The sequence below is a fragment of the Lactuca serriola genome, chromosome 4 (assembly GCF_051521515.1).
Source record: "Lactuca serriola cultivar US96UC23 chromosome 4, Lser_US96UC23_V15, whole genome shotgun sequence".
Classification (NCBI taxonomy): domain Eukaryota; kingdom Viridiplantae; phylum Streptophyta; class Magnoliopsida; order Asterales; family Asteraceae; genus Lactuca; species Lactuca serriola.
In genome coordinates this window covers 55,254,286-55,268,272 of record NC_136411.1, presented here as the reverse complement: position 1 = coordinate 55,268,272, position 13,987 = coordinate 55,254,286, and the positions used below count along the sequence as shown (strand labels likewise).

Below are 13,987 nucleotides of genomic sequence, written 5' to 3'. Positions count from 1 at the left end.
TCCCTTTGTTAGATTCACTTCTTGTTCTTGTTTCTTCTTGTTCGGGCATTTCGTTGCGTAGTGTCCGTATTGTTGACACTCAAAGCACCTTTTTTCATGTGGATTTCGATTAGATCGTCCAACTTCTTGAGACAATTTCCTGTCATGTTCATCACCCCGACCACGATCTGCCCCATGACCCCCCGTGTGCTCCCTCTACCGCCTCTATCACCGTTCCAGCCTCTACCCCGACCACTAGCTGCCTTGTTCTTCTATTTGCTTACTGTTTGAATCTCCGTCTTTGTAAACAACAATGAACTTTCACTCGTCGATCCTCCTTGTCGAAGCTTCAACCTGTCTTCGTAGGCTTTCAATCGACCTATTGCTTCCTCAAAAGGCATTTCTTCTACATCTGAATATTGATCCATGGAAGCAATAAGATGAATGTATTTCTCTGTTACTGTATCAAAGAGTTTTCGAACCAATTCTTCATCATCCAGTGTTGAACCGACACTATTATACTTTGAGATCATCCCGGATAACTTCCCTGCATACTCGTCAATAGACTCGCCGTCCTTTATCCAAAGTGCCTCAAACTCACTCTTTAGCATGTGTAACCTGGCCTTCTGAACTCGTTCTTCTCCAACGAACCGAGTTTTCAGTGACTCCCACACTTCACGAGCTGTTTTCTTTTTAGCCACCTGCATCAAAATATCATCCAGGTATTGCTTGGAAGATGAACGCACGAGCCAATTTGCTTTTCTTCTTATCTACAACCACATCTGTTGATGGCTCAATGGATTCCCATAACCCTTGTGCATCCATTATGGCTTCCATCTTAGTGGCCCATGTCGTATAATTCGTAGAAGTGAGAACCGGGCACTGAAATGTAACTGGGTTTTCTTTGGGAGGGTTTGAGGTGTTTGTTACGAGAGACATTTCTGAGGATCGAATGATTTTTAGCATGTACAATTAAACACCAAGCTTGGGCTCTGATACCAAGTGATGGATTCAAAGCCTTAAAACTGAAATGGTGATAACAAAGAGGATGAGTCACTATTGTAATTCTTCACAAACAAAGCTTTATTGAATACTTCTTGACAGGGAAAAACACTTGAACAAAAAAACAGAACAGAAACTAAAATGGAGCTACTTGAAAGGCTGTTGTAACAGGCCTATTTATTCTTACAATAAAGTAAATAAAATGCTGAAAAATTGGTCCACCACCCTATTATCATGGATAACTGTCGACTGTTACCCATCCATAATAACTCATCAACATTAAAATAACCATTAATCAACATACTTAATATCGTGCAAATACATATAAGAATATGAGAATAATAAATTGAATCACATATCGTGCAAATACATCTAATCAGATACTTTTGACTTTGGTACAAGCCTTCACTTTTAACAATTAGTTTTGAATACTTTTGATATAAACCAACACTATAAAAACATCTAATCAATTTTGGAAAGCTATATAGCAAGTTAAAGTTTGATATACATAAGCAACATATGAAGCTTAAATCGATCTAGGAAGTTATATAGTGAGAATGGTAGGTAGAAGATTGGTAATTGGGTTGTGATTATGTGTTTGACTTGGTAGTTGGTGGTGTTAAAACTCTTTATTTCAAAGTTGTTGATATACTCAAGGTTTGATTGCCACCATAGCCTAGCTATCTTTGTGTTTTCCGCAAAAGTAAATTGCTAACTGGGTTGAGGTTTGCCTATTTGATTTATATTGGTTTAGGAACGCGGTTAAATCTCTTATCTACAACACTGACCGCAATATCCAAAATCGACTGATACCGTGATAAAAATATAAGTGACACAAATTAAACAAGCACAACTCTCCTATTGATGAAGAATCAATGCATGAACTTTTACAGATAAAATTCACAACAAAATTCTCTCAAACCTTAGACATATTATATCACTAAGTAATTAACACAAAGAACAAACGAGAAAAAAAACGAATAAAGAGAAGAATTCGACCAAGAACTCATAAAAGAACTCAACCAAGAACTCATAAAGAGAAGAAATCAACCAAAAACAAGAATTTATAGTTGAAAAGATGAAATAACAGAGAAATTGATCTAAATGTAAGTCTAACTCTCTAATGACTAAGAAACTATATATATATATATATATATATATATATATATATATATATATATATATATATATATATATATATATATATGTTTAAGTTATTTTATTCTAACTAATTATTATATGGATGTAGGAATGATTGTAGGCCAGTCATTTCACTTATTTTAAGAAAGTGATTAATACTTATTATTAAATTAAAGATAATTAAAAAATATCATCTAATTTCAATATAAAGGTATTTTAGACAATTGAGATAAATTTAAAAAAACAAAATTCCATATTTTTGGGCATAATTAATGCTCTTGATTTTAAAATTCTTATTTTTTTAATTAATTCAATTTTAACTATAAAGTAATTTTTAATTTTTAATTAAACCCGATTTTATTCTGTCAGAATGACATTCTGTTAGAATCATATTCTCTAGGAATGTCACGATACATATTTCTGTTAGAATGATATTCTATGAGAATGCCAACACAGACTAATAACAAACTTTTGGATACAACTTAAATTTTTCATTACATTCTTAAAAAATAAAAACTTTATATAATATTTTATGACAATGAAATACTCACTAATAACAAACAAAAACATGTATATTATTCCACCTGAATATTCTATCGGAATATATTATTACATATAGTCTTATCCAAGGTTGCAAAAAACGTTCGGCGTTAGCTAGTCGGTGGACTGAGGTCATGGGATTAATTGGCTAGGCGAAGATTAATCGGGTACCATTAATTACTAATTTGTTGAATTTTAAAAAAAATAAATATGACTAACATCATATCAAAGTTCGTAAATAACACTAATATAATAACAAAATAGGTTAATATGATTAATACAACACTAATCATGCCTCAAATAGTTTCCATTGAAATAAAACTTCTTCAAAATGTTAAAATTTCATCGTTTTATAATGTTTCACTCATTATGTATACAGGGATTAATCGCTAGGCGCCCTCTAATCGGTCGAGTATCGTCTAGGGATTAATCGGGATCTAGTCGGGATTTTTACAACAGTGGTCTTATCATTCTATTGTAGATTATTCTATCAGAATATAACGACGAATAGTTATTTCTTTTTTGAAGACCAGTGACCATTGTTCATCTGCATCCCACATGCCATCGTCTAATCTTCAAACCCTTGATCATCATGTTCTTTCCACCCGATGCCTTTCCGTGGAATGGAATTCATGATTCCTTGAGTCTTTTCAAATACTCCAATACAAAATTAGCATTTTTTTAGTGTTCTACTTTTATAAATATAAATCATGCATACCATAATATATATACTGTGGATACCTGCCAAGATTGATGCACCACGGAAAAATGAAAATGCAATATAAAACTTCCATCCAACAAGAGGCCATGGTTTTCCCTGGTATTAAATTATAAATTAACAGTTTGGGAAAGATTATATATAACTTGACCTATAAAAGTGAGCATTTTTAATAATAATCTTATAGAAACAGGGCAATAGACTGCAAGATATTCTTCCAAATAAGGAACTCCTTGAGGAGCATCAATCATTTCAAGGCCTCCATTATGTTTCACTTTCTCATGTGAAATATCTCCAACGTAAAACTGTCGGAATGGAAGGACCGAAGGACAAAATGGTAATTTACTTTTAGCTAAAAATGTTTTGTTATGCTTCATGTATGATATACTAATAGTGAAAATAAGAGGTTTACCAGACAGCTGTATGCAACATCACACATCTGATTTCCAAGAGTGGACAACTCCCAATCAAGAATCCCAATCACTTTATCCGGCATTTCCAAATTTCTACAAAGTCTTAAAGTACTAACAAAAGAAATACGTAATGAAAAAAATTATATATAGAAAATGAACGATTAAAAGCTTCAAAGATACACACCTCAACAGGATGGAAAACAAGATTATCAATCCGAAAGAATCTTCAAAAGGAATATTCTCAAGCAACCAGCCAATAGGTTGCAACATTTTAAGGTTTCTTTCAAATTTTCCTTCACTAGTAGAAGCAATGTACTGGATTGACCATAATATTCAAGACCAATAGCATCAACATCAGTAGAATGAAGAGAAGTTAAAGCTTTAGCAGTAGCATGGTATAAAGCTCGCCTCCTATTGGGTGTTATACCCTAATATAAAAGAAATAGATCAACTGAATATGTACTTGAAGCAATTAACAAAACAAACCAAAAATGGGAAGAAGGTTATTATAATATGTACCTACCGCCATAGCAGCATTCTGATATTCTTTGAAGATGTCAACTGAAGGAAATCGAACAGACAAGCTATGTGTCATCACCAAGGAATCCGAGGAACAATTTTCAGGACTTCGATTATGATACTACGAATAATACGAGGATGGTGTGGTAGGCGTGCAATGTACGTGCTTCACCATAACAAGAGGAGCAGGAGGATAAGTTGTTTCAGAGAGAGAAAACCTGAAGATCTTCTTTGGGCGTTGGTCGATGGAACTCTCCGTCTGTAATACCTCTCCCTCCGCTATTGAGTGACTTCTAGGTTTTGTGTTGCTGGATGACGGGGATGAAGAGGTGAATTTCTAGATGATCGGAAATGTGATTTAGGGAGAATGAAAATGACTACTATTATTTTTTTGAGGTTTGATAGGTTTGGAAGCGGAGGACAGAGACGAAAAGGCGGTAGCAGAGTCAATTACAGCCTACAGAGCTTCATCGTCGAGATCGTTGTCATTTAGGGTTTGGCATATCGGCGAGATAATCTCTCGGAGATGGAGTGATCGACAATTGTGGTAGGGTTTCAGATCGAGTGGTGGAAGACCGACAATGAAGGGTCAATTGATGTTAGTGTTCAGCGATGGAGATGATGATGGTGGGAGTGGCCGGCGGCTAAGAGGACGGTGCTTGGATTGAGTTGGGGGTGAAGAATCGAGATTGGGGCAAATAGGGTTTTTAAGATTAGTGGTAAGCATGCACAGATGATTTAAGGAAAGTAATCCAACTTTTTACGTTAATTAAATATTTTATTAATTATCAAAATTAATTAATGGTTAAAATTACCATTTAACCCTTATTTAGGTTTTTGAAATGATTGGCTCACAATCATTCATACATCTACACAATAATTAGTTAAAATACTCTCTCTCTCTCTCTCTCTCTCTCTCTCTATATATATATATATATATATATATATATATATATATATATATATATATATATATATATATATATATAACATCATAAAAATCAAAGAGATTTGAAATTTTCAAAATCAACCATTTTACATCATTGTTTATAAAAGAGTCATTGTTTTCAAAAACAGTATTTCAAAATCAAAGTTTTCTCAAGACCCAAAGCCATAAAAACAAGAAGTTGGTGCACGATCACGCCATTTTTCCCACGATCCTCTGAAGTACCTAAAATCATAAACTAAAATTGTAAGCCACAGCCTAATGAGTTCCCCACAAGTACCACCACACAAACATGTAACCAGACAAATCACGTGTCCACAACCTCGAGGTTGGATTACCCCTGCCCACAACCTTTTGGTTGGAATGCCCCAGTCTGTTGTCTGACAGCACAAAGCATTACAGTCTTGACCCCACCATATTATGTCGACATATACATAGCAATTAACACATATCTAGCAACAGATGAACATAAGACCAGTCAACAGACAAACAGACAGATCTACGGAATACTACAACATAACGACATCCTATATACCAGGATACACAATCTAGTGGGCTGACACTAGTGCCTTCGACCCACAGGCACAGTGAGGAAAACTCACCTCACAGTCTAACGAATAGCTGAAAAATACATTGCTCCGAATACCGACTCTATAGGTCACCTATTCAACAGATAGAGACCAAGGGTTAACTATAGCTCAAAATACCCAAAATACCTATAAGTCAAACTTGGTCAAAGTCAAAGTCAACGCTCAAGGTCCAAAAGTAAATATTTCTTCCTAGTGGAGCACGCCTTGCATACCAAGAGAGTACGCCCATCGTACTCTGATGTTAACAAAAAGCGGGGAGCTGACATCGTACGCGCAGCGTACCACCAGTTATGCCCAACGTACGCAACCTAGTCCCAAAATTCCATTAAGAGCTTATTACATTAAGCCCTTACACCCAAAACTCAGATCCAAGCCAAAAATGATGTCCTAAGTCATAAAGGTTCCAACTTTATGACTTTGCATGGCTATAAAGTGTTAAATGTCCAAAACCCTAAGTTCTTAACCCAATAAGACATCACAACTCTTGTATTGAAGGGATAGAGGGACTAAGATCACATTTTTTTGGTTCATAATAGCTCCATAATGGATAAAGTTTCCAACTTTATCCATTAGAATGGTCCCAACAAACAGGATCTAGTCTTTAAGTCTCAAAGGGACCCAAAAAGGCATCTTTTTTTCAACTTAATCTATTATGTCCAAGTCTCTAACCTTCATATCTGAATCAAAATGATGTTTAGATGAATAAAGTTACCAACTTTATCCATAACAAGGTCACAAACTTTCAAGATCTAAACTTTATGCACTTAAAGTGACCAAAAGCTCATAACACCCAAAACTAGTTAGATCTAACAATTTCATCATCAAGATTCAAACTTTATACCACTAGAAAAAAGATCAAGCTGGAAAAAACTTTGGATCTACAAGCTCCAATGCAACCAACACTTCTTCAATGAGTTCCTTCTTCTCCATGGTGCACCAAGAACACTCCAAAAAACTTAAAAGCACATTCTTTTTGCTCACAAGACTCAATCTAGGGTTAGGGTTTCAATAGAGGGTGTTGGAGAATTGGAGGGTGAGAATGGAATGAGTTTATGGAAGTTAAGGAGCCTAAATAGGGCTCAAACCACGAAAATAAGGTTTGAGCACTGATCGCTTACGCCCTACGTACTCCCGGTACGCCCAACGTACTAGGGATGCCCTAGTACGCCCTGCATACGCGGCTAACCCAAAAATCGTCCTGACTTCAAATGGTCGTAACTTCTTTGTTCCAACTCCGCTTTTGACGTTCATTATATCCACGAAAAGGTGTTGAAGAGCTCTACAATATTATCTAAATATCTTGGACTAAAAACTTCTCGAACAAAAATCCATATTTCATGCAAGAACCCGACCTATGACTTTTCCCTTTCTACCCTTCGGCCCACAACACAATTCAAGGGTAAAATCTCTTAACTATCATTACCTCCGTCCACAAGGACTAAACTTTTCCTCCTTAAGGCCCAAAACCTTACACAAATAGACTTCCGGTCCATGGCTCAAAAATAACTGGAAACCGAATGTTACAATTCTCCCTCACTTAAATTAGATTTCGTCCTCAAAATTAGCTCTCACTTCTGCTTCACGATGGAACCCCTAGCCGAAAACCCACAGATTTGATCGGCTCTAAACCTCCTCAGCCAATCGTCGTAATGCTAATTCCACACATAGGCGCACAATCGCGGCGAGAACCAACTGGGAAATAGAACCCTTGACTATTTACTATTGTTGAAACTTCCATTCAAAAAAAATGGCGACTCCCGACGCGAGTCTCATCTATATAACTGTTGCAGAGAAGCACGTACAACGCCAACATATTCCACAACTTCCTAGATATAATACCAAACTTCTAGTGAGAACCACGGAGTTGGGGACTCTCAAAACTACAATCACCGAATCAACTCTATCAATATGCTTCCCGAGACTAGTAACCCATCAGATCTAAACTTCAGAACCCATATTCCAGGACTGATATTCATCCATTCATTGAACCCACCCCTTTTCTTGACTAAGAACATGTAACCCCCGGGATTTGTCAGGTATTATGTTGCTTTCTATTGAAGTTATAATTATGAAATGTTGGGATTTTGGGGCGGAGACGTACGTTGTGCGTACAAGGTGTACGCACGGTGTACATATATGAGGCGTGGAGCAGGGAGTCCCCATGCGTACGTCGGGCGTACCCATACATACACGGGGCGTAGGGTGATCAGATGCAAACCCTAAGTTTTAGGGTTTTCCCCCTATTTAAGCAAATTATAACCCTCCAAACCTTATCCTCTCATACTCCCTTGTCCTCACAGTGCCCAACTCGAACCTTAACTCCATTGCATGTATCTTGAGCTTACTTTGAGCATTTTGGTGTTGTTTTGGTGGTTTTGAAGAGCAAGGAGTTTAAAGAGGGAGCAAGGACTTGAAGAGAGCTTGTAAATCTAGAAGTTTGGAATCTTTTTTTGACTTATTTGAGGTATCAAGCTCCAACCTTGACCATTGCATGCTTAGATGTAGTTTTGGGGTGTTTTATATCACATTTTGGTCCCATACTTGAGGTCCTTTGAGTTTTGGAAGAATTTGTTCATAAGAGTTGTCCTTTTGAGCTCTTTGAAGCATTTAGGACCATAAAAATTATATCTTGATGGTTTATCCCCAACCATGCAAGTGATAGATGGCCACAAAATGAGCTTATGGACTTAATGGGTGTCTTAATCCCCATCCATGCATGCAAAAGCATAAAGTTCATAAATTTTTGGCTAAGGACGTTGTTAGGAGCCTAGATCTATGTTATGGACATTAGGACTTAATGGATTAAGTCAAAAGAAGGACTTTAGGGTGACTGGTAGGAACGCTGGGCATACCCCCTAGTACGTTGCGCGTTCCGGGTCAGTTTCCCGCTTCTGGTCAAGGCCAGCGTACGCTAGGAGTACGTGCCAGGTATGCCGCATGTACGCATGAGAGTGGTTAACGTGGTTTTTGGGCAATGGGTGATTAGGCCTGGATTTGTTGGGCCTCATGTCCCACTGTAGAGTAAGGCCTCTAGGCCCAGGACTGAGATTTATGGTATTGGGCCTTTTGGGCTTATTGGGCTTTAAATCTTAAAGGAATGGATTTGGGTCTTAAACTGATTATGGGTTGGACCTTGGGGGAAGAGGCCCATTAGGGCAAGGACTAGGGTACCTTGCCTTGGGACATGAATTAGAAGTTGAGCCATAAGGGAGTCATACTTGGGGCCAATAACTAACTAGGGGACTCTTTATGCTTTAGGAAGAGGAGTCCCGAGCCATCCAAGGAGTACGATTTCAGCACAAATAGTTAAGGTGAGTTACCTTCCCGATACAAGTGGGTCGAAGGCACCAATGCCGACCTACTAGTAGTTGTTACAGTTGAGATGATTGTCTTTGTAATAATTGTCTGGTATGCCACTATCTGTCGAGGTTTATGTGCTTGTATGCTATGTTATTATGTGGTAGGGGTAGGGGTGTAGTAGACCCCATAACCGGTCGAAAGAGACCGAAGGGGTAGGCCAACACCCTGATATGCTAAACAGTATGTGATTTATGTATTTACATCCGAGGATGTTATGTGGCAGTGATAGGGGTGAAATAGAACCTGTAACCGGTTGAAAGAAACCGAAAGGGTAGGCCAGCACCCAGATATGCTAGGTAGTTACCGGTTGAAAGTGATTGAATGGATAGGCCAACACCCTGATATGCTAGGCAATACCGGTTGAAAGAGACCGAAGGGGTAGGCCAACACCCGGATAAGCTGGGCAATATCTTTTTTGTCTGGTATGTGGTATGATGGGAGAACTCACTAAGCATCTTACGATTTTCAGTTTTGGTTTCATGTACCTCTTCTTCGAAAGGAAAGGAGTTGGCATGATTGCAGCGCATCACACTATGATTTTCCGCACATGAGATATGTGGGAGTTGTACCTTGATGTTGTTTTCTTATGACATGTTTTGGATATTGATTTTGATTATGACATGTGATGACACCATTGATGTTTTTAGACTATTGGCTTTTATAACTACGTAATTATAAATGAAATTTTTGGTCATGAATTTTGGGATGTTACAAAACACCACCAAACACGCGGAATGAAGTACTCAAAACTCATCAATCACGAATTTCAACCAATTCCAAATCAATAAGATGTACCAAAAACCTTAAATAAACCCTTGACTCCCTGACACGCCATTATCAACCACTGCTCCTACGAGCAAAGATGATCAATCCAAGAATTTTCACTTTGCATCCAACCCTTATCAGCTCAAGTGTACCCCCACCTGGTAAATCACTCGAGACATTCACAATGAACTTCATGACTCGAGACTCCATAACTGATACCCAACTTGATGCGTGCAAATAGCTACACCAAGTTTTAAATTTATTAACCTAACTACCTTAACTAACTAATTGCACCTAGGCAGTGTACCTGGTCAGACTATAGTATAGCTTTGGGTAAGTCCGGTGTCGATCACAGGTAACAATATTGACTAATTAATCTACTTACTATTAAATTAACCTAATTATTAACAAAGGAAGGGATTTTATCTAATTTTGCAAGTTTAGATGAACTTAATTCTTTAATACAAACTCAATCAATAAACAAACACTTCTGTTAGTTCGAATCCACTTTCACTCAATTGTTTATAAATTAGTCATGACAATTACTGTTGGTTACCAATTAAAATAGTATTAGCAATTTAGGTCTAAATTTACTAATATTAACTAATTCATGTAGATCTATGTATGGTCATATAATAGCTAACACATAACCAATTATTTAAGGGACTGGAGCTATGTAAGATTGATTTGATAAACACAATTATGGTCATAATATGAGTTCTCTAGCACAACCTGTAACAGTCCGGATTTCCAGGTATCCTTTATTGCTTTGATTTTTGGTGTTTTGAGAGGGGACTCGGCGAGTTGGAGCTCAAACTCGCCGAGTAGGATCGCGATTCTGGACGCGGGATTTGATTGGACTCGGCAAGTCCAAGATCTGGACTCGGCGAGTCCGCGCTGTTTAATGAAACCCTAATTTCTCAGGTTTGGGACCTATTTAAAGGGCCTTATGGCCGTCATTTGTACCCAACAGTCCATAGAGAGAAACCCTAGAGTGCTTTGGCGATTTGGGAGAGAAATGAAGCATTTCTTGACCTTTGTGTGTTGTCTAGCAAAAAGGAGGGAGGTTCTAGCCAAGAGGAGGCAAAGGAGGTTGCTATTCTGCGGATTTGAAGCTTAGATCATCGATCTAGAGGTATGATTTCGGTTCATCTTCTGTTTTGTGGAGTATAGTTGGATTTAGGGTTTCTTGTGGCCTTGTTGAGTTGATTTGATGGCCAAATAGTCCCTTGCTAGTGATGAGGCTTTGGATCTGGATCCATAGAGGTCCAGAGAGCCTCATTCATCAAGCTTTATGGAGAGCAATGGAGGTCATGACCTTGGGTAGTGATATTTGTTGGTATTCCTTCATTTATAGCCATATAGAGGTTGTATGTGCATCAAGTTTGGGGCTTTACGTGGTGAATCAGTCTAGAAAGGCCAGATCTATGAATTGTTGGAACAGATCTGACCTTAGAAGCGAGTTTGAGCGATTGCATGGCATGGACTCGCCGAGTCTGATGAACAGACTCGGCGAGTAGCTTGAAGATTGCCTTGGACCGGCCAGTGAGTGGTCCAGTCGAGTCATGGGTTGACTCAGTGAGTCAGGGCGAGTTAGAGAGGGTTGACAGGTGGACTGAGTCGAACTGGGACTCGCCGAGTTGTTCTTGGAACTCGGCGAGTTGAGTCGGGGTGGCCCCGCGATTCTGCCAGGTGGAACTCGTCGAGTCAGGGGGAGTACTCGACGAGTAAAAAGGGAATCCTAGGGTGTTGGTGGAAACGTCTAGACTCGCCGAGTTGCCCTTGTGCACTCGCCGAGTTCGGTCAAAGTTGACCGTTGACCGTTGACCAGAGTTGACCTGTGTTGACTTCTTAGGGATACTCAACCTTAGAGATAAAAAGTGTTAATTAGAGTCATGTGATATTATAGGAGGATTAGAGCTCGGAGGATCGAGCACGGGGGATTTCCAGGATTCGTGAGATACCGAGACACGCGAGGTGAGTCTTCTCACTATACTTTACCTTGAGTAGGTAATCAGAGCTATGTGTTGGTGTGTGTATGTTATGTGTATGCTATGTGTGGTACTGCATTATTTCTATGTGATTATGTTGTGCATGTTTACAGAGTTGGGACCGGAAGGTTCCTAGAGTTAGAACCTGAGGGTTCACAGAGTCTGGGTGAACGGACCCATAGAGTTACAGCCTCGAGTGGCTAATATGTGTTTCATTTGTGGTATTTTGGGGAACTCACTAAGCTTCGTGCTTACAATGTTAGTGTTGTTGTTTCAGGTACTAGCGATGACCGTGGGAAGGCGCCGGCTTGATCCGTACACACTCAGGGGACTTTTGATATGTATTTATGAGATCTTGGGATTTGTATGACATGATTTGGAATTTTAATCTTAACGTTTTATGAAATTAAATGAGAAATGTTTTTATATTTGCGAAAAATTATTTTGAAAATTTACGGTGTTACACAACCTAATTCATTAATTCAAGTTCTCAACTAAGATTAGTTTGATCTTAGCTCTAATAATCTAATGCTCACTAAATTACTAGGTGTTCAAATTCATGCAAAATAATGGTCATTAACTACACCGAATAAGAAGTTTAAGCAATCAAATGAATAAGTTAAGCATGCTAGGTAAACCAATCAAACACAAGACATAACCAACAAGCAAAGTCTGGTTTAATTAAATAAAACCATGAGTTCCGGATTCATCTAGTTAACAGAAGTAGCTAGATTTAGCTGGACACCCTAGCAAGTAAACAAACACAATTCTAATTAATAAACATGTTCATAAGTACCAAACAAATAAACTTATTAAGAACTTTTACTCCCTTGGCTTTGAAACCCTTTTTCCATAACTTTTCTCCTACTAAAAATTGTCTTCTGAAAACCTTCCAACCAGCCAAAAGTCCCTCAAATCGTAATGGCCAAGAGTATTTATAATTTCTGATTTTGCCAAGTTCACGTCGTGAGCCAATAAGTTCTTACGACGTGAATATGAGATAAACGTGTTCGACAAGGATTCTTTCATCCGGATGCATATCTTCTAGATTACTCCACTCACGTCGTGAATCCATAATTGCTCACATCGTGAGTACGCATTATTGCTGGATTTTTTTATCTTTCTTCTTTCAAACCTTCATAGTTCCATGCTTTGTCCATTTTGGTTCCTTTCTTCGAAAATGCTTCACTTTGGCTGCAAATAACAATTTAACCCTATAAGTAGCATAATTATGTGCAAATAACCAAAATATTAATAAAAATGTAAATAAATATTGCCTAAAATATGTATAAATATGGCAATATCACCAACCTTGGTAACCAAACCCCTAATAACAGCTTGCGAACAATTGAGATTTATAATGCAAAAACTTCGCATAGACTTTTCTGATGCATGATTGATACTCCCAACAACCCTTAAGGCTCACTTTATCCAAACCATCTGGTTTGTAAGTCTCCCGACTTCCAACAATGCACTAACACCGAAAGTACCACAAGCAAAAGAAAAAAACAATCATGATCATTGGGCCCACAACCTATGTCTCGAATGCTCCCGATATTACACCGATCTTGTTGACATTCCATCATTCGTCTGGAAACTCACGACCAACACAACGGGGGACTAAAGATACTCAACCTCATTCCACCGCCTCGCAGGAACCCAATCAACGTCCCTCCTAACGCTAACCGAGTACAACAATGTCATACACTTTTACCACACATAATTCCTTTACAGTACAAGCTGCTACCAACCCATAATTTAACGAAAACATGGTCGCACACGAACTGAGAATGGGATAAACGGTCGTACTCTTGTTCCAATTCAAAGGCTATAACCCAAATAAGAACCATGCATATAATTCTAACAAAGTGCTCCATTGCTATCTTTTCTAGCCCACATACACCCCTCACGACAATACCTAATGAACTTACCTCAATACAAACCCTTAGGGAACCCATAACCTTACCCAAAAGGGGCAAAGTACCAAAGTTCTAGCAAAATAACAAACCTCAATCATTAATAGA

At 38.2% G+C, this 13,987-nt stretch overlaps 2 protein-coding genes across 6 annotated transcripts; both read right to left on the bottom strand.

Moving 5' to 3' along the window:
* Positions 1–251: 251 nt before the first annotated feature.
* On the bottom strand, positions 252–816 carry LOC145098392 (uncharacterized). Its single transcript, XM_079036022.1, has 2 exons — positions 757–816; positions 252–680 (listed from the first exon to the last, which is right to left on the bottom strand). Exons 1-2 carry the CDS (start codon positions 814–816, stop codon positions 252–254), a joined length of 489 nt encoding a protein of 162 aa, XP_078892148.1.
* Positions 817–2,953: 2,137 nt separating this feature from the next.
* On the bottom strand, positions 2,954–5,029 carry LOC145101602 (putative acyl-CoA dehydrogenase IBR3). 5 transcript variants are annotated; one of them, XM_079038836.1, is made up of 5 exons: positions 4,312–5,029; positions 3,977–4,220; positions 3,792–3,903; positions 3,403–3,478; positions 2,954–3,318 (listed from the first exon to the last, which is right to left on the bottom strand). In XM_079038836.1, exons 2-5 carry the CDS (start codon positions 4,060–4,062, stop codon positions 3,230–3,232), a joined length of 363 nt encoding a protein of 120 aa, XP_078894962.1. In that variant the 5' UTR covers positions 4,063–4,220; positions 4,312–5,029; the 3' UTR covers positions 2,954–3,229. The 5 variants fall into 5 exon arrangements, with proteins under 5 accessions (XP_078894962.1, XP_078894961.1, XP_078894958.1 ...); XM_079038835.1 differs by having other exon boundaries at positions 4,316–5,029; XM_079038832.1 differs by having other exon boundaries at positions 3,977–4,107; positions 4,316–5,029.
* Between the last annotated feature and the right edge of the window lie 8,958 nt (positions 5,030–13,987).